The 20466-nt window shown below is 42.4% G+C and overlaps 1 protein-coding gene across 2 annotated transcripts in view; it reads right to left on the reverse strand.

The window, feature by feature from the left end:
• The window catches only part of LOC124795461 (E3 ubiquitin-protein ligase synoviolin), a 92261-nt gene that overhangs the window by 65096 nt on the left and 6699 nt on the right, over positions 1–20466 (reverse strand). For both annotated transcript variants that reach the window (XM_047259489.1, XM_047259488.1), the window contains exons 2-4: positions 17925–18017; positions 3674–3826; positions 3524–3572 (exon numbers count right to left, since the gene is read on the reverse strand). In XM_047259489.1, coding sequence (XP_047115445.1) covers positions 3524–3572; positions 3674–3826; positions 17925–18017 — 295 coding nt within the window. The remainder of the gene's footprint in view (positions 1–3523; positions 3573–3673; positions 3827–17924; positions 18018–20466) is intronic.

Raw genomic sequence — 20466 nt, forward strand, 5'->3', positions numbered from 1 at the left:
TTACACCGTCCGGGTTATCTGGATACTTCCCACCAACACCAACCTATCCGAACTCCGGAGATGGGAACTTGCCCTTCAGTATATCCTCTCTTCTCGTCATCCGCCAGGCCTCAATCTCCGCTAATTTCAAGTTGCCGCCACTCATACCTCACCTGTCTTTCAACAACTTCTTTGCCTCTACACTTCTGCCTCGACTGACATCTCTGCCCAAACTCTTTGTCTTTAAATATGTCTGCTTGTGTCTGTATGTGTGGATGGATATGTGCGTGTGTGCGAGTGTATACCTGTCCTTTTTTCCCCCCTAAGGTAAGTCTTTCCGCTCCCGGGATTGGAATGACTCCTTACCCTCTCCTTTAAAACCCACTTCCTTTCGTCTTCCCCTCTCCTTCCCTCTTTCCTGATGAGGCAACAGTTTGTTGCGAAAGCTTGAATTTTGTGTGTATGTTTGTGTTTGTTTGTGTGTCTATCGACCTGCCAGCGCTTTTGTTCGGTAAGTCACCTCATCTTTGTTTTTATATATAAATTTTCCCACGTGGAATGTTTCCTTCCATTATAAAAATAATAAAATAAATATATTAAATGACTGCGTGTGGTGGTGGACTGATAGCTGTGTAGTGCTGGAATGGGAGCAGGGAAGGGGCTGGATGGGTGAGGACAGCAACTAACGAAGTTCCCATAACCCTTCTGGCCGCAACCTTCGTTAGTTGCTGTCCTCACCCATCCGACCCCTTCCCCGCTCCCATTCCAGCACTACACAGCCTTCATTCCACCACCACACCTAGTCTTTTTTATTTATTTTATTATTTTTTATTTATTACTCTCTACTTCTCTCCTTTTCCGCTACTCCCCCCCTCCTCATCTCTTCCCTGCCCGCTGCTCAACCTACAGCACTTCATTGTCCGCCATCCTCACCATACTCCCTCCCCCTCCCCACCTGAGCCTCCAACTCTACCCCCCCCCCCCCCAGTTGCCACCTGCCACTCCTATCATGCACTGGTGCAGTGTGGTTTCAGTTGCCAGAGACCGCAGTAGTGTGAGAGAGTTGCATTTGTGTGTGTGTGTGTGTGTGTGTGTGTGTGTGTGTGTGTGTGTGTGTGTGTGTGTGTTGTTGACAAAGGCCATTGGCCAAAAGCTTTAAGTGTGAAAATCTTTGTGTTGTGCCTATCTGTGACTCAGCATCTCTGCTATATGGTGGGTAGCAACTTTCCTTCTCATACTATTTTTACATTCCATCTTGGATTTTCCACTGTTTGATTAAATGGAATATATTAATTTTACGTATATCAATTGAATTGTTTCACTATATTTAAATAATTGATATATATATATAGAGGGAAACATTCCACGTGGGAAAAATTATATATAAAAACAAAGATGAGGTGACTTACCGAACGAAAGCGCTGGCAGGTCGATAGACACACAAACAAACACACACACAAAATTCAAGGCTTTCGCAACAAACTGTTGCCTCATCAGGAAAGAGGGAAGGAGAGGGAAAGGCGAAAGGAAGTGGGTTTTAAGGGAGAGATAGTAATCATAAATAAATTGAATATATTATTCTTCCATCTGTAACTAAACTGTTATTTTTAAATTAATGGTTCGACACTGTGAAGGAAAAAAATTGTTAGTATTAGCGGGAATCGGGCCCGGGTTCGAAAATTACCAGTCTAAGCTTTAGACCACTTGCCCACGGTGGAGTCATGACAGCAGAGCTTTAAACATCGCTCCATTCTCTATGACTGCACAATAAGCCACATGCAGTTTCAAATAAAAACACTGACCTGGTGCTGTGAGCAATATAGCACTTTTAGTGCCAGAATATATGATTTACATCAAAGCATGCACAGTAGAAAACAGAAAACTGTATCACTTCTCTGACTCAATCATAGTGAAGCTGACTGTCATTTCAGCACTCGAGACTGGTTTCTAGTTCTCACACACAGGGTGCTGAGAAACACATTTTTGTCCATTTTATTCAAATACCCGCATGCATTCAAAGAGAAATGGCAATTTTAGTGTCATTTCCAGCTCACTTTTGAAGAGAAATGGTGTAATTTTAGAGTGATTTCTGGTTCACATTCGAAGCAAAATGTGCTGTAGCACATTAGCACATGATAACTGCCTGCCAATGTTTTACTGTGTATTGGGCTGTAACTGTTCAGATGTCTTTGACCATTCACTGAGGTAAGGTGTCTTCCTTTTTGTCTATTCCATCTTTGCCTTCTCAGATTGGTCAGTGAGCTGCTTAGATGATTGCAAGGAACTTCTTCAGGGCACAGCTGTTGATGAGGAGGGAGAAATTCATGCAATTACTAGGCACTGATCAGTTCCACTTTTAAGCCTCTCCTTTTTGACAGACCCCTCTCTCCATGTTAGGGTTCATGCTACTTTAGGTAACTTCTGCTAGAGTTGGCAATAAGCAACCTGTGATCAACTACTAAGTCTCACTGAGAGCAGTATCTGGCATTAAACGACCTGCACCAGACTGAGGAAGCATATTTAGATACAGAAAAATACACACCCAACACTTAACTGATACTGGTCTACAATTCTGTAAATCCACTCGTTTACCATTTTCCATAAATTAGAATGTTCTGTCAACATAAACGTTCATGCATACAGCTGCATCATTTGTAAGATAACTGTTGCTGGATCAACAGAACTGATATTTCAGCCAAGGTAGTTGTGGCTTGCATTTGTGTCTACTGGTGTACTGTCCTGTCAAGGATCCACTTATATTTCATCATGACACCTTCCACTCGGCATCATACTAAGCCACTTAAAAAAAAAGTTCATCTGATTTAGTTCCCATTGTGGCAGGATTGGGCAGCTTTATCAGACTGGTTTGCTGTGGTGGAAGAAGTGGGGATCTGCTGCTGACTGGTGCCAAATTTGGTACAGGCCATAACTGGCAGTTGACAAATGTCATGTAGATTACAGTGATTGCTGTTTTCATATTGTGGAGTATTGGGTGTGTAATGACTTTTTAAACTAGTAATACTTTGATCTCAAGTTGTTAGTGTGGCCTGCTGGGCACTGATAGCTGACATACATGATGGTGCAAGCTTACAACCACCTACTCTATTCAGAATGTTTGGGTGTTTTAACATTTCAGTGGCCTCCCTGATCCCAACGCACTAATATTTCTGGCTGCTCAGTACATAGGCACCTTTCCATATCTCTGGAACAAACTTTTCAATAAATTCCACAACAAATCTTCCCAGAAGGGAAACAAAGATTTCATGTGGGAGAGAGGAGACATATGGAGCCCACCCATAATTTTTATAGCTATTACTAATTAGAATGTGTAGAGTATAGCTGATATGTATATTAATGGCCACAGTTATTAATTAGTATAATGAGGAATAAGAATAACAATTAATGAAACAGTGGTCATGAAAATTTCTGTTACCACATTTGACACCCCAATGGTAGTTCAACAATTCATATGAAATTAGTACGTCTCAATAAAAAAGTTGTGAATCATGTACTAGTTCTAGACAGAAACAAATTATTTACTTACATACAATTCGGACGTGGAAAAGATGAGAGAGAACTGGACTACGTTCCATCTGAAACACACACAATAAATGCAAACAGGAATTTATAACTGTAAAAGAAATGTCTCACAAGATTCTTCCAAATACAGAAAAGTGATGACTCCAGAACTTACAAAGTCAACACGATCCTCAGCTAGCCAATGGAAGCATTTCAGGAACAGAAGCAGTATGAAGAGTGCCACAAACTTTGGACTGAAGTCATCTCTGAACATAGTGAAAGCAAGGCAGGTTTCTGTCACTGCATACCATGATCGTTCTACCAGATGCTGCAAAAATTAAGAAGATATACACTGAGATGCATGAATTTTAAACATAGTTTCCATTCAAAAAGCTGTACTGTAACACATCCACCTCTTGATTATATACGCATTTGATTACACAGAGATAATTTTCAAGGTCTAAAATGCTTGTATCCCCTTCCCTCTCACAAACAAATTTCATAACAAAGAAGGAAACAGACTGATCATCAGTCGCAAAAGCATGAGACATTAATTTAAAGGAGTACTGACTGCTGGAATGGTTACATGTAGCATGTGTCAATGTCTTTGATGAGAGATCCAGACAGCTGGGCAATTGAATATCACTTGAAAAGAGTGAATTATTTATACAAACAATGGAAACTCCAGGTAGGAATATCAACAATATAAGGAAAAAGACAGATTCCTACACAACGTAAAGATGACACACTGAGTTGCAGGCAAGCACAACGAAAAGACAGTTACACATACAGCTTTAGGTCAAAGCCTTCTTCAGAAAAGGGAACACAGACACACACATTCACACAAGCACGTACACCTCATGCACACATGACCGCCATCTACAGCAGCTCAGACTGGAATGCAACTGTCACGCAGAATGAAGCAGCAATCTGGAAGGGATGGGGAAGGTGAAGAAATAGCAGTGTACAGGAGGGGGGGGGGGGGGGGCAGGAGAACACTGTCTGGAGAAGTGGGCAGGGAGGACTGGGAGGCTGTGCAGCAGGGAGGTGGGGAGGGGTGCGGGGTGGGGGCAGGGAGCTTGTAAAGAGCGGAACAGAGGAGGGGAAAAATGGGCGAGTGTGTTGGCAGAGGGTGGCACACAAAGAAGGTGAGGGGACAAGAATAAGGAGGAGGTGATAGGACAGATGGGGTGGTAACTGTTTGGTGGAGAGTGTGGGGATAGTAGGTTACTGTAGGTTGAGGATGGGATAACTTCAGGAGCAGAGAATGCATTGCAAGGATAACTCCCATCTGCACAGTTCAGAAAAGTTGGTGGTGGAGGGGAGGGTCCATATGCCCTGGATTGTGAAGAAGCCACTGAAATCAAACTTGTTATGTTCAGCTGCACATTGAGCCACAGGATGGTCTACTTTGCTCTTGACCACAGTTTGGTAATGGCTGTTCATTCTAGTGGACAGCTAGTCAAAAGTCACACCAATATAAAAAGCTGTACAGTGATTGTACCAGAGCTGGTATATGACACGTCTGCTTTCACAGGTGGTCCGGCCTCTAATGGGGTAGGACAACCCTGTGACAGGACTGGAATAGCAAGTGCTGAGTGGGTGGATTGAGCAGGTCAGGGAATATGATCCCTATGGCACAGGGTAGGGATTGAGAATGGCACAGGGATGGACTAGGATTTCATGGAGATTGGGTGGAGAACTGTACACCACTTTAGGAGCGGGTGGAAGGATCTTGCGTAGGATGTCCCTTATATCAGTGTGTGATGGGCAACATGATAGGTAATCTAGGCCCTGATGACAGATGTGGTTCAGTTGTTCCAGTCTGGGATGGTACTGGATGATGAAGGAGGCTCTCCTTTGTCACTGGTTCTGGGGGTAATGGGAGGATTTGGGGGGCAGGGACAGGAAATGGCACAGGAGACCAGTTCCTGCACAGTGTCTGGGGGATAGTGTCTGTCCGTGAAGGCCTTGGTGAGACGGTCAGTATACTGGCCAAGGGATTTCTTGTCACTGTAGATACACAGTCCTGGGTGGCTAGGTAGTATGAGAGTGATTTTTTGGTGTGGAAGGGATGACAGCTGTTGAAACACAGGTACTGTCGGTGAATTTCGTGTGGATGGAGCCATCGGAAAGGAGGTCAACCCAGAAAGGTGGTACGTTGGGTAGAGGAGGACCAGGTAGAGCAGACAGGAAAGAAAGTGTTGAGGTTATGAAGGAATGAGGATAGGATGTCTTGGTCCTGAGCCCAGAACATGAAGATATCATCAATGAATCTGAACCAGACTAGGGATTTGACATTTTGGGAGGTGAGTAAGGTCTCCTCTAGATGGCCCATAAACAGGTTGGCATAGAAGGGTTCCATGTAGGTGCCCATGGTTATGCTGCGGATTTGTCTGTATACCTTCCCTTCAAAGGAAAGGAAGTTGTGGGTTAGGGTAAAGCTAGTAAGGAGAATACCACAGTAGGTTTGGAGGTGGAAGAACATTAAAAAAGGTAGCACTCAGTAACGGTAAGACAATGGGTATGAGGGGTGGTGGTGTATAGGGAGGTGGCATCAACAGTGATGAGTAGGGATCCAGGAGGTAAGGGGGCAGGAATGTGGAGAACCAACGGAGGAAGTGGCTGGTTTGTCTGACGTGAGAGGCTAGATTAGGGACAATTGGTTGGAGCTGTTGGTATTCTCTCAGTGGGGGTACAATAACCCCCAAATCAATTTCCCTCCTCATTCCCATACTAACCAGCACACCCTCTTTCTACACGCTCCCAAAAATCCACAAACCCATGAATCTTGGACACTTCACTGTAGCTGGTTATTGTACCCCCACTGAAAGAATTAGGGGCTCACTGACCAACACCTTCAACCAATTGTCCATAATTTAGCCTACCATGTCAAAGATACACCCCTTTACCTTCCAGATTCATACTTGACACTGTTGACGCCACCTCCTTCAGGCTACAAACCCACTATCTTATTCCTCATACACCATACTAACTTTATCATAACTCAAAATTACTTCTTCTTTCAAGATAGGATATACAAACAATTCTGCAGCACAGCCATGAGCACCTGCATGGCCACCTCCTGTGACAACCTGTTTATGGGGCACCTAGAGGAGACCTTCCTAGCCTCCCAAAATGTTAAACCTCTAGCTTGCTTCAGGTTCATTGATGATATCTTCATGATCTGAATTCAGAACCAAGACACTCAGTCCTCATTCCTTCACAACCTCAATACCTTCTCTCCCATCTGCTTTACCTGGCCCTCCTCTATTCAGCAAGCTACCTACCTGGACATTGATGAATTCTTCCTCTCTGATGGCTCTATCCACACATCTGTCTACACAAAATCCATCAACCACCAACAGTACCTGCATTTCGACAGCTGTCATCCCTTCCACACCAAAAAATCCCACCCCTACAGCCTGGCTACCCGAGGATGTTGCAATATACTAAGGGCCTCACCAAGGCCTTTACAGACAGACACTATACCCAAACCGAGTCCGCAAAGAGATCTCCCACCCTTCTGAAGATGTGTGCCGTCACCCACCTCATCTCTATAGCAGCCTAGTCCATTGTTATGCCACCTCCACTCCCAATCCCAACCTCTTGCCACAGGGATCATATCCCTGTGAAATATCCAGGTGCAAAACCTGCCCAATCAATCTACATCTACATCAATACTCTGCAATCCACCTTACAGTGTGTGGCATTTGCATACATACTCCACAAGCCACTGCACAGTGTGTTGCAGAGGGTATTGTGTAGCACAACTAATCATTCCCTTTCTAGTTCCACTCGCAAACAGAATGAGGGAAAAACGGCTATCTGTATGTCTCCATATGAGCCCTAATTTCTCGTATCTTATCTTTGTGGTCTTACATGCAATATATGTCAGTAGCAACAGAATTGTTCTGCAGTCAGCTTCAAAAATTGGTTCTCTAAATTTTCTCAATAGTGTTCCTTGAAAAGAACATTGTCTTCCATCCAGGATTCCCATTTGGATTCCTGAACATCTCCGTAAGACTTGTGTGTTGTTCAAACCTGCCAGTAACAAATCTAGCAGCCCACCTCTCAACTGCTTTGATGTCTTCCTTTAATCTCAACAGGTATGGATCCCAAACTCTTGAGCAGTATTCAAGAATAGGTTGCACAAGCATCCTATATGCTGTATACTTTACAGATGTACATCACTTTCCTAGAATTCTCCCAATAAACCGAAATCGACCATTCACATTTCCTACCACGATCCTCACATGCTCGTTCCATTTCATATTGCTTTGCAACATTATGACCAGATATTTAAACAACATGACTGTGTCAAGCTGCATCCAAACATGACAGGTTTGTTTTTCCTACACATTTGCATTAACTTACATTTTTCTACATTGACAGCTGGCAGCCGTTCATCACACCAACTAGAAATTTTGTCTAAGTCATCTTATATCTCCTATAGTCACTCAACTTTGACACCTTACCATACACCACAGCATCGTCAGCAAATAACTGCAGATTGCTGCCCATCCTGTCCACCAAATCATTTATGTATGGTTCAAATGGCTCTGAGCACTATGGGATTTAACATTTATGTATATAGTGAATAATAGCAGTCCTATTACACTTCCTTGGGGCCCTTTGACAATACCCTTGTCTCTCATGAATACTCACCTTCGAGGACAACATACTGGGTTCTGTAACTTAAGAAGTTTTGGAGCCACTCACAAATCTGTGAACCCATTCCAAAGGCTTGTACCTCCTTTAACAGTCTGCAATGGGGCAATATGTCAAATGTTTTCCAGAAATCTAGAAATATGGAATCTGGCTGTTGCCCTTCATCATACGAGAACAGAGTTCGACATGAGCAGTGCTATACGAAACCACACTGATTCATTAACATAAGCTTCTTGATTTCAAGAAAATTTATTATATTTGAAATGAAATATTGGCCTGCAAGTTTTTGGGTCTGTTCTTTTGCCCTTTTATACACAGGAGTCACCTGTGCTTTTTTCCAGTCACTGGGGCTTTGCACCTGGAGATAGATTTGTGATAAATGCAAGCCAAGTAAGGGGTCAATGTCGTAGAGTACTCTTTGTAAAACCTTATTGGGTTTCCATCTGGACCTGGTGACTTACTTGTTTTCAACTCGTTGTTTCTCTGTGTCAGGGATGCTTGTTACTGCGTTATCCATAGAGGAGTCTTTTTAATGATCAATAAATGGTACGTTTGTACGATTCTCCTGCTTGAATGATTCCTTGAATGTGCAATTTAAAACTTTGGCTTTCATTTTGCTATCTTCAACTGCCACACCAGACAAGTCAACAAGTGACTGGATGGAAGCATTAGACCCACATAGCGATTTTACATAGGGCCAGAATTTTCTTGGATTCTCTGCCAGATCTTTTGCTAAGACATGACAGTGATAGTAGCTGTATGCTTCATGCATAGATCTTTTCACGGGTGCACAAATCTCTACTAGCCGTTGTTGTCAGTTGCATGTTCTCTTTTGAACTGAGAGTGCAACAGCCTTCGCTTTCTCAGCATTTTCTGAATCTCGTTATTAAACCATGGTGGGTCATTTCCATCCTTAATCCATTTACTAGGCACAAACTTGTCCAGATCACAGTTTACAATTTGCTTAAACTTTACCCATAATTCTGCTATGTCCATGTTAATGGAAGTAAGTGATGTCCATTCACTGTCTAAGTGAGATGCTAACAACTGCTTATCAGCCCTTTCTTGCAGAAATAACTCTCATAACCTTCTTAACTGATTTATTAATTTTCAGAGACATAATTGCTGTAATGAGTTCATGATCGCTAATTCCAGTTTCTATACTGACACTGTCGATAAGGTCCGGTCTATCTGTAATTAACGTGTAATGTGTAATGTGCTGCGAATACATAGAAAGACAGATCCCTTATCATTTAGCTACAAAATAGCAGGTCAGCAACTGGAAGCAGTTAATTCCATAAATTATCTGGGAGTGCGCATTAGGAGTGATTTAAAATGGAATGATCATATAAAGTTGATTGTCGGTAAAGCAGATGCCAGACGGAGATTCATTGGAAGAATCCTAAGGAAATGCAATCCGAAAACAAAGGAAGTAGGTTACAGTACGCTTGTTCGCCCACTGCTTGAATACTGCTCAGTAGTGTGGGATCCGTACCAGATAGGGTTGATAGAAGAGATAGAGAAGATCCAACGGAGAGCAGCGCGCTTCGTTACAGGATCATTTAGTAATCGCGAAAGCGTTACGGAGATGGTAGATAAACTCCAGTGGAAGACTCTGCAAGAGAGAACCTCAGTAGCTCGGTACGGGCTTTTGTTAAAGTTTTGAGAACATACCTTCACCAAAGAGTCAGTCAGTATATTGCTCCCTCCTACGTATATCTCGCAAAGAGACCATGAGGATATATCTTGCGAAGAGACCATGAGGATAAAATCAGAGAGATTAGAGCCCACACAGAAGCATACCGACAATTCTTCTTTCCACGAACAATACGAGACTGGATTAGAAGGGAGAACCGATAAAGGTACTCAATGTACCCTCCGCCACACACCGACAGGTGGCTTGCGGAGTATGTATGTAGATGTAGATGTAGAATTACACAGTCTAACAAATTTCCATTGTGTGTAGGCTGCCAAACTGGCTGTTCCAGACAATTTTGAGGTGGCATGTTCAAAAGTACTAAGCATTATTGTCTGTCTGTGCCCCCTACAATGAATCCATAGACATCCCAGCCTATACTCGGTAAGTTAAAGTTGTTATTTATTTATTTACTGCAACTAGTAATGTGTGATCTGGGTACTTACATGCTACTGACCATAGACATTCTTTGAATGACTCAAGAATGTCACAGAATCAGGTGGCCAGCAAAAACACCCAAAAATTAACTTGGTTTCACCTAGACCTGTTACACACAACCGGATAACATCACTGTCACACTCAATTTCAACCTCAATAGGGAGAATATTTTTCTGAACTGCAATGAACATTCCTCCTCCTCTGGCCTATAATGTCTTTCCAATATACTTATCATGACTCATTAAATATCTCAGAGTTTTCCACTTTGGCTTTCATCCAGCTCTCGGTCCTGTGAATAATTTTAGTGCGAGAACATTCCAGGAGGCCAGTCAATTTGGTAACTTTTTTATGAATACTTTGATAGTTTACTGATAAAATTATTACAGTTGAAGTGTTTTACTCTGAACACAGTCTGATTTCCTTTGTTGCATACTGACTGGTGAGTGTTCATCACAGTGCCTCAAACTACTGCCTAGCCTAAAAAACCCTTGTGTGCACTCCACAAGCACTCCGCTACCCAAGTAGCTGCCTCCTTTGTGTACTGCACTGCTGACCTATCAAGGGAAGTCCTACAAATCCCCAACTGATAATGCAAATCTGCAGTCAAGACTGCCACAGAACCGATGAATCCTTTGGTTGTGACCCTCCACTCAGTTCCAAACCAAAGGACCCCAACCAACTCTGCGAAGAAATTGTGAGCTCTGCCTTCACACCACGTATAAGGCCTCCATCCACCCAGCACTTCCTATTCCAGTCCTGTCACAGTCTAATCCTACTCCATCAGAGATTGACTCACCTGTGAAAGCAACCATGTCACATACCAGCTCTTCTGGAATCATTGCACAGCTTTTTATATTGGAATGAGAGCCAACCAGCTGTCCACCAGGATGAACGGCCACTGCCAAAGTAGACCATCCTGCGGCACAAAATGCAGCTGTACATAATACACTTGATTTCAATGGCTGCTACACAAACCGGGTCATCTGGTCCTCCCCTCCACCACCAGCTTTTCTGAACTGTGTAGATGGGAGTTATCCTTTCAACATATTCTCAGCTCCTGAAATTACCCTGGCCTCAACTTATGGAAACCTACTGTAACCACACCCACCAGGTTCCACCCCCTCTGTTCTATCACCTTCTTCCTGAGTAATGAATATGAAATGGATGATGATTCACTACGTGTTATGTTATGGACATGTTACTCAATGGGATACATTCTATTTAGAAAAATTCATAATCTAGAAAGAATTTAAAAAGACATTTAATGAAAAGTACTGGTCAGAAACAGCACAAAGGAAACCTCAAACAAGATTACTAGTACATGAGAATATAACTGAACTACTAACAGTCTTTTGAATTGTGTAACACATTAGATAATTGGGATAAGTCAATAGAGTCAACTGATGGATAAAGTAATTAACAGTTTACCAATAAGAAATGATAGGTAATTATGAAATAAGGCAAACAACTTACTATACTTTTGGGAGAAAATTTGGTATGTTATATAAATTCAATGAGCAGGGATTCTTATAAGGAATCACAATTCACGAGGCAGAGGGGAGAAAAAGAGGAAATGTTTGCAAAGTGCAAAATAGCAAAATCAATTAACTGAATGGGAGCAAAAACAGATGTAAATTTGAAGAATAAATGTAGGGAGAGAACAAGGGAGATCTCAGAAGGGGACAGAAGGTGTTCTGGAGATAGTTTCAGCTTTTGAAACATGGACAGTTAAATGGATTGCATTGACTATTCCCTTTAGTATGGTGTAAGATAGAGAAGTTGATAATGGAAGAACTGTTATATGAAGGTAAAGTAGAACCAAGTTGCAGGTGAGGAAACCCATTGTGACAGGAAACTCCATGAATGAATAAATCAGTACTGTGTTAGATTCAGGGGCTGAAACAAGTGTTATAGTCTATCTGATCCAAAGTATCTCATCACTCCTAAGTAATGTGGAATTGGCTAGTAGATGTCACGAGAGGTGGCCTCACCAGTACGAAAGAAAGTGGGGAGTATTGTGTTGTCAGCAGTGTAGCAAAATGGGTCAGTCAGAAGAGGTTAGTGACTTAAAACATGGAATAGTCATTAGATGTTGCCTGAGTAACCTATCCCTCAGTGATATCTCAACCCTTCTAAGGCTGACCAATTCAACTACAGGGGACGTGACTGTGAAGTGAAAATACGAAGCAACAACAACAGCTAAACAAGACCATACAGACCTCTTGTAATGACAGACAGGGACCATTGAGCATTGTAGACGGTTTTCATAAAAAATCACATGAAATCAATGGAAAGAATCATTTGTGAGTTCCAAAGCGCTACCACCAGTCCAGTTAGCACAGTGACTGTGCGTAGAGAGTTAAAATGGATGAGATACAATAGCTAAGCAGCTCCTCATATACTAAGGCGACAAAAGTCACGGGATAGTGTTATGCACATATACAGATGGTAGTAGTATTGTGTACACGATGTACAAAAGAGCAGTGCATTGGTGGTGCTGTCATCTGTACTCAGGTGATTCATGTGAAAATGTTTCCAAAGTGATTATGGCCACACAACGGGAATTCAGATTTTGAACCTGGAGTGGTGCTTGGAGCTAGACACATGGAACAGTCCATTTTGGAAATAGTTAGGGAATTCAATATTCCAAGATCTATAGTGTCAAGAATGCGCCAACCATAGCAAATTTCAGGTGTTACCTCTCACCACGGACCAAAGGCAGAGGTGTTTGCATCGAGTTGTCAGTGATAACAGGCAAGCAACACTGCATGAAATAACAACAGAAATGAATGTGGGATGCATGACAAACATATCTCTTAGGACAGTGCAGGGAAGTTGGGCATTAACAGGCTATGGTAGCAGATGACTATTGCGAGTGCCTTTGCTAACAGTATGATATACCTGCAGTGCCTCTCCCGGGCTCATGACCACATTGGTTGAATCCTAGAGAACTGGAAAACCTTTGTCTGTTCAGATGAGTCCCAGTTTCAGATGGCAAGAGCTGATCATAGGAATTTGACAGTGGCACAGACCCCAGAAAGCCATGGGCCCAAGTTCCCAACAAGGCAATGTGCAAGCTAGTGGCAACTCCATAATGGCGTGGGTTGTGTTTACATGGAATGAACTGGGTCCTCCGGTCCAACTGAACCGATCATTGACTGGAAATGGTTATGTTTGGATATTTGGTGACCATTTGTACCCATTCACGGATTTCATGTTCCCAAACAATGATGGAATTCTTATGGATTACAATCCACTATATCACCAGACCACAACTGTTCATGATTGGCTTGAAGAGCAATCTGGACAATTCGAGCAAATGATTTGGCTACCCCTATCAACCAACAAGGGTCATAATTGGGAGCTCAGTTTGTGCACAAACTCCTACATCAGCAACACTTTCACTATACTAGACAGTTATAGACACAGCATGGCTCAATATTCCTGCAGGGGACTTCCAATGACTTGTGGATTCCATGCCATGTTAAGCAGCTGTACTGCACTGGGCAAAAAGGGGTCTGACACCATATTAGAAAGCTTCCCACAATTTTTGTCACTTCAGTGTAAGCCACATATTACTGTAATAAATGCAAAGTGATGCATGAGGTGGTCTAAAGAGTGATGCTACTGAACAGTGGGTGACTGGAAATGAGTAACCTGGAGTGAAGAATCATGCTATATCCTGTGGCAATCTGATGGGAAGGCTTGGGTTTGGCAAATAACTGAAGAACGTTACCTGCCAACTTCTGCAGTGCCAATGGTGAAGTACGGAGGAGGCGATATTACTGTATACGGATGTTTTTTGAGGTCAGGGTGTGATCCCCTTATTGTGCTTAAGAAAATGATCAAAGCAGAAGTATATGAATACATTTTACAGTATTGTGTACTGCTTACATAAGAGGAACAGTTTGAAGATGTGATTGTATCAGTATGACAATGGATTGTAGCATAAAGCACCATTTGTGAAGCAACAGTTTGCAGACAGAAACATTTGTGAAATGGATTGATCTGCCTAGATTCCCAACCTGAACTCAATGGAACACCTGTGAGATGACGGATTGTTGACTTTACTCTAGTCCCTAGAGCCCAAAATCATTACTTTCTCTGGTTTCGGCTCTTGAGAAAGAATTCCTCCACAGATATTCAAACACCTCATTGAAAGTGTCTAAAGCAGAGTTCAAGCCATCATAAAGGTGAAGGATGGACACATCCCATATTACTGTCCACTAATAGGTGTCCAAATACCTACATTCTGATAGTGCAGCAGAAGTGGAGACAAGTAAGAAGGGGAAAGGGGAGCAGAAAAGGAGAGAAGTAGAGAAAGTGAAAGAGACTGTTGGGTGTGTTAGTGGAGTAGAAGGCTGTGTAGCACAGGAGTGGCAGCAAGGATGGGGATAGGTATGTGAAGGACACTGACTAGTTAAGGCTGAGCCCAGGTGGTTACAGGAATGTAGGCTATTTTGAAGTGGGAGTTTCCACCTATGCAATTCAGAAAAGTTAGTATTGGTAGGGAGGATCCAGATGGTGCAGGCTGTGAAGCAGTCATTGAAGTGAAGCATGTTATGTTGGGCAGAATGTTCAGCAAATGGGTGGTCAAGCTGTCTCTTGACAATAGTTTGTCAGTCGGCATTCATGCGGACAGCCAGCTTGTTTGTTGTCGTGCCCACTTAGAAAGCACCACAGTGGTTGGAGCTTAGCTTGTAGATCACATGACTGCTTTCACAGGTAGCCATGCCTTTGATGGGATAGGAGATGCCTGTGACTGGACTGGAGCAGGTGGTGGTGGGAGGATGTATGGGACAGGTCTTTTGCAGAGATATGAGCAATGAGACAAGCAGTTCAGACAGGATTGGAGTAGGGACAGACAAGGAGATTGCAAAGGCTTAGTGAGCAGTGGAATACCATTTTGGGAGGGTTGGGAAGGATAGTAAGTAGGATATTCTTCATTTCAGGTCATGATGGAAGGTAGTCAGAATCGGACTGAATCCTGAGGGGAATGCTCCTTTAGGGCAGGATTGTGGGTATTTGGGAGATGGTACGTGACTGGAGAGGCAAGGCACCGAAGATCTGTTTCATACAAGGTTAAGAGGGTAATTTCAGTCTGTGAAAGTCTCAGTGAGATCCTTGGTATATTTGGACAGGGACTACTCATCACTAAGATACAACAAGCAAGAGCAGGAGGGACTTATTGGTATGGAATGGATGGAAGCTGTCAAAATGCAGGTATTGCCATGGTATGTTTGATGTGGATAGAGGTGCTGATAGAATCAGCCTTGTGGTGGAGGTCAACATTGAGAAAGGTTTCTTGTTGGGTTGAGGAGGATCATGAGAAGTGAAAGGGGGAGAAAGTATTGAAGTTCTGGATGAATGTGGGTACGGTGTTCTCATCCTTGGTCCAGATCACAAAGGTGTCACTAACAAATATGAACCAGGTGATTGTTTTGAGATTCTGGGTGGTTTGGAAGATCTCCTCTATACGGCCTATGAATAGGTTGGCACAGGATGGTGCCATGCGGCTGCCCATTGCTCCACCACAGATTTGTTTGTAGGTGATCCCTCCAAAGGAGGAGTAATTGTGCGTGTGGATATAGTTGATCATAGTGATCCATAAGGGGTTGTAGATTTGGAGTCAGTGAGGCACTGAGAAAGATAGTGTTCAATAGCTGCAAGACCATGGGCATTGGGGATGTTCGTGCAGAGGGAAGTGGCATTAACAGGGATGAGCAGGGCACCGTGAAGTAAAGAAGAGGAACTGTGGAGAGTTGGTGGAGGAAATGGTTGGTGTTTAATATATATAACAAGGTACGTTACAGGTTTTGTTTTGTTTTGGAGTGCGAAAACAATTACGCGCTCATGTCAGATCTGTACAACACAACAGCAAAGAGTGGAATTAAAAACAACTACACGCCAATCCCAACTGACAGAAGAGAAGACAGCTAAAAACAGGGCTGTGAAGAAAGGTCTATAAAATCTGCCATAAAGAAATGGAGGTCCAGAACTAAAAATTAAATGTCTTCGCCATGTTGACACCTTTTCTGGAGCAGGTGGTAGTGGAAGGAAACGATCTATTAACTTAGCTGCAACCACTCTGCTGCTTTCTATCTGGGCACGACAATTAAGAAGCTGTGGCCGGACAAACAGTGGCCAAGAGACAGTTGGACCACGCAGTTGCTGAACATGTGCACAACACAGTGTGCTTCACTTCAATGATTGCTTCACAGCCTGCACCATCTGGATCTTTGCTACAAATACCAGCTTTTCTGAGCTGCGGAGGTGGAAACTCTCCCTGCAACTACCCCCTTCCCTCCTCCCACCACAGCACTACATTGCCTTCTACTACATCAACATGACCACTACTCTATTTCCCCATCTTTGCTTCTCTCCTTTTCCACTCCTCTTTCCTCCTCCTCTGCTTCTCTCCTTTTCTGCTCCCCTTCCCATCCCCCAAACCCCACAACTGCACCTAGAATAGGACTTCTAGGTGCCCCATCACATTCCTGCATCATCCCTCAGGCAGCGCTACACCTTCCCCCACAGGAAATGAGGCATTAGAACACTTGCCCACAAAAGGCAAAGGTCCCGAGTTTGAGTCTCAGTCTGGCACACAGTTTTGATCTGCCAGGTAGTTTCATATCAGTGTACACTCCGCTGCAAAGTGAAAATTTCATTTTGGCACATAAATCTACTTGGTGATGGGAGGTTTGACCCTTCAAAATGTGTTGTGTATACAAATAAACAGTGCCTGGGAACAGTAAACTTGTTGTTACATTCAATAGCATGGAAAGCATTTCTGAAGAAGAGAAATTTGTTAACAGTGAATATAGACTTAAGTATTAGGAAGTATTTTCTGAAGGTATTTGTCTAAACTGCAGCCTTGCTTGGAAGTGAAAGCATTTCACACAAAAGAAGAATAGAAGCATTTGAAATGTGGTGCTACAGAAGAATGCTGAAGAATAGGCCTTGATGCGTAGATCATGTAACCAATGGCAAAGTACTGAATAGACCTGAAGAGAACATCACACCAGTCTTCAGACTGAAAACAACAAGTTTACACATTTGGTTAAAACAATTAATTCTATTCAACTGAAGAATCCCTAGAAACTAAATAATCTAGTTATTTTCTCTGTATGTGATTACTGAGTAAAACATGACTGCACTGTAAACTTTGATGAATCCAACTGAATGAAAAATACAGATTTCAATTAAGCATCTGCCTGAGCTGGTGATTTTGTACAGCATATTCATCCAACTTTATAGGAAACAACTGCTCTTACATGTACAGTCCACTCAACACGTTATTTGTGGGGCTGAGTGTCACACGAGATGTCAATCTTTCAGCACATATGGTAAGTGATGGTACAAGTGTTAAACTGGCATTGTGGGACATGGCTCAAGTATTATTTCCATAAAGGCTGTAAATACATGAAACAATTTTTCTTTACAAATTGTAAAACATGTTTACTCTTCAGTTCAAAAGGTGGGACAAGAGCCAAGAAAAGTTTAAATTACTGCAAAACAGATAACCAGTTTCCGTGACTGGCAGTGTTAATAACATCCGTCACCATCAAAAGTAAGGAGAATGGTTTTTATTGGTTTCAATGTTAACAGCAGATACACTTACCTCGAATTCAGCAGCTCGTAACTGGCCAAAGAACACTTTCCGCATCAATTTTCCAGCAAGTATAACAAGAATAAATGCCTGAACATAAATCACCTGCAAATAAGAAAATGATTGAAAACTATGTAAGCAAGTATCCCCTCTAAGTAAATAGTATCCTGTCTCATTATACAGAAGGTGATACACATTAGAAATCAAATGTAGAAATATATTTATAATTGGGGAAGGGGGGGGGGGGGGGAGATTTTATGGATACCGTGAACTGAGGTAGATCTTTTAAAAAATCTCGCACCTCACATAATTATTGAGTGATGACAAATGTTATGCAAAAAATGTTATCAAAAAATAAATGATATTTTTCATCATCATGGACACATTTCATACCATCACTTTTTAAAAGTGGACTGATCTTATCTAAATTTGTTAGTTATCAGCAGTAACTTTGTACAAAATGCTATTCAACAGTTCATGTATAAGTAACTGCACAGAAAGGAGAAAAAACTAACAGAGAGAATTAATCTAATACAAGGAATTTGGAACCTTGGGATTTGATGCAGCTTTTGAACAAAACAAGCAGTACAGTTTCAATGTCATTTGACATCCTCAGATAGAAAATGATCACCTCCAGACTTCTCCATCCATTACAGTCTTCAGTGACAAGCACTCATGTTTCTTCTGCAGTATGAATTATAATTTTATTCATAGCTTCCGGTGAATGCTTTGGAATATAAAAATTACTTTTGTGATAGCTAGAGGAAGAAATTAACTAAATTTCAAGGCCACAAATGAGATGCAATATAATTTTCTCACAAGGGGGTCATGAATCTCAATTCCCCATTCTTAAAGCCTCCAACATTAGTTGCACTCTCTCTCTCTCTCTCTCTCTCTCTCTCTCTCTCTCTCTCTCTCTCTCTCTCTCTCAAGCGAATGCTCTGGGGAGTATGGTGGATGATGCAGTACTTCCCAGTCCCATCATCCGAACAGAGTAGCCACAGCTTGCGCTGTATGCGCCCACGCATTGTCGTGCAAAATGATGGGTGGGTTGTGCAGAAAGTGTCGCCGCTTCTTTTGCAAAGCTGGTTGCAGGTGATGCTCAAAAAACAAACAGTAATACTGTGCATTGACGGTATGCCGTGGACGAACGTAATGCATTAGGATAACACCGTCACAGTCATAGACAAGAATCACCATAACTTTCACCATACTGGGGCTCTGACACTCTTTCGACTTTCACGGCGACTCATGTTGATGCCATTCGTTGGATAGGCATTTCAGTTTTGGCTCATACAATGTGGCCCATGTCTCATCCGTGTCATAAAACGGCATACGACAGCATCTCCTTCACACTCATTGTGCTCCAAGTGCATCTGGGCAGTGTCGTAACACATCCATTTCTGCACTTCCATCAAGTCATGCAGAACCCATCGTGAAGCAAATTCTTAGCATGCCCAGGCGTTCCTTCAGAAGGCGAAGCACAGTTGTATGCACTAATCCGGTTTTGTGGGCAAGCTCACGAATTGTATGGCGTCGATCACTGTCCACTAATGCGACAACAGCATGCACTTCTTCTTCTGAGACGCTAGGACAACCTGCCCGATGCATGTCTGCCAAAGTCTGTCGACCTTTGTTGAAGGCTTTTACCCAACATGCCACTGTTCTGTAACGGCAATGCCGATTCCCCGCACGCCTCTTGAAGACCTTGATGACACTGTCGTGCTGTATGACCTCTGGCACATTCAATCTTGATCCAACACTGGCCTTCCTCTACAGTCTGTGCTCCCCATATTCTCCCCTACTGCCAAATTAATAACTCCTTGATGTCTCAAGATGTGCCCTATTAACCTGTTCCTTCCTTTAATCAAATTGTTACTTAAAGCACTTTTCTCCCCAAATAATGATTCAGTACCTCTTTATTATGAGATCAAAGAAATAAAATATCTCCTCATTAGTTATCCGATATGCCTATCTAATCTTCATTATTTTTCGTAACATTACATTTCAAATGCTTCAGTTGCCAGCTCATCTTGCAGAACAAAAATTTCATAGTGTCTTTCTCTGAATGCGTCATACGATAAATTAAACTGAGCCTCAGAAACTGTTCAGTGACCATATTTCACTAAGATATAGATGCGAAATAGGGATGTTTTCTGATGGATTGATGGCAAATAATGACCTACTTAAAAAGATTAAATGCAATATTTCGTTCTGTGAAGCAGACTTTGCTGGCAGGACAGCATTCTCAATAGCCTGCATCAGATGAAGATAAGACACTGCACTGAAATATGGAATGAAAGAAAGAAGAGGGCAGTTGCATTGAAAGGTCAATACAATTCCATCGTTCATTAGTTTTTCTTATGACCAAATGAGAGCTGACTTAACATGCTGATGGGGTCACCATGGGAAGTGCTCTTCTCCCTTGGTGGTTAACATGCCATGGTGGTTTTTGAGAAGACAGCCCTGAAATCAATAAACCTTAAAGCGACCATTTCTTGGAGGTATGTTGATGTCACATTCACAGTAAGTCCAAAGATAGTAAAAAAATAAT

Source organism: Schistocerca piceifrons, chromosome 4 (genome assembly GCF_021461385.2).
Source record: "Schistocerca piceifrons isolate TAMUIC-IGC-003096 chromosome 4, iqSchPice1.1, whole genome shotgun sequence".
Lineage (NCBI taxonomy): Eukaryota > Metazoa > Arthropoda > Insecta > Orthoptera > Acrididae > Schistocerca > Schistocerca piceifrons.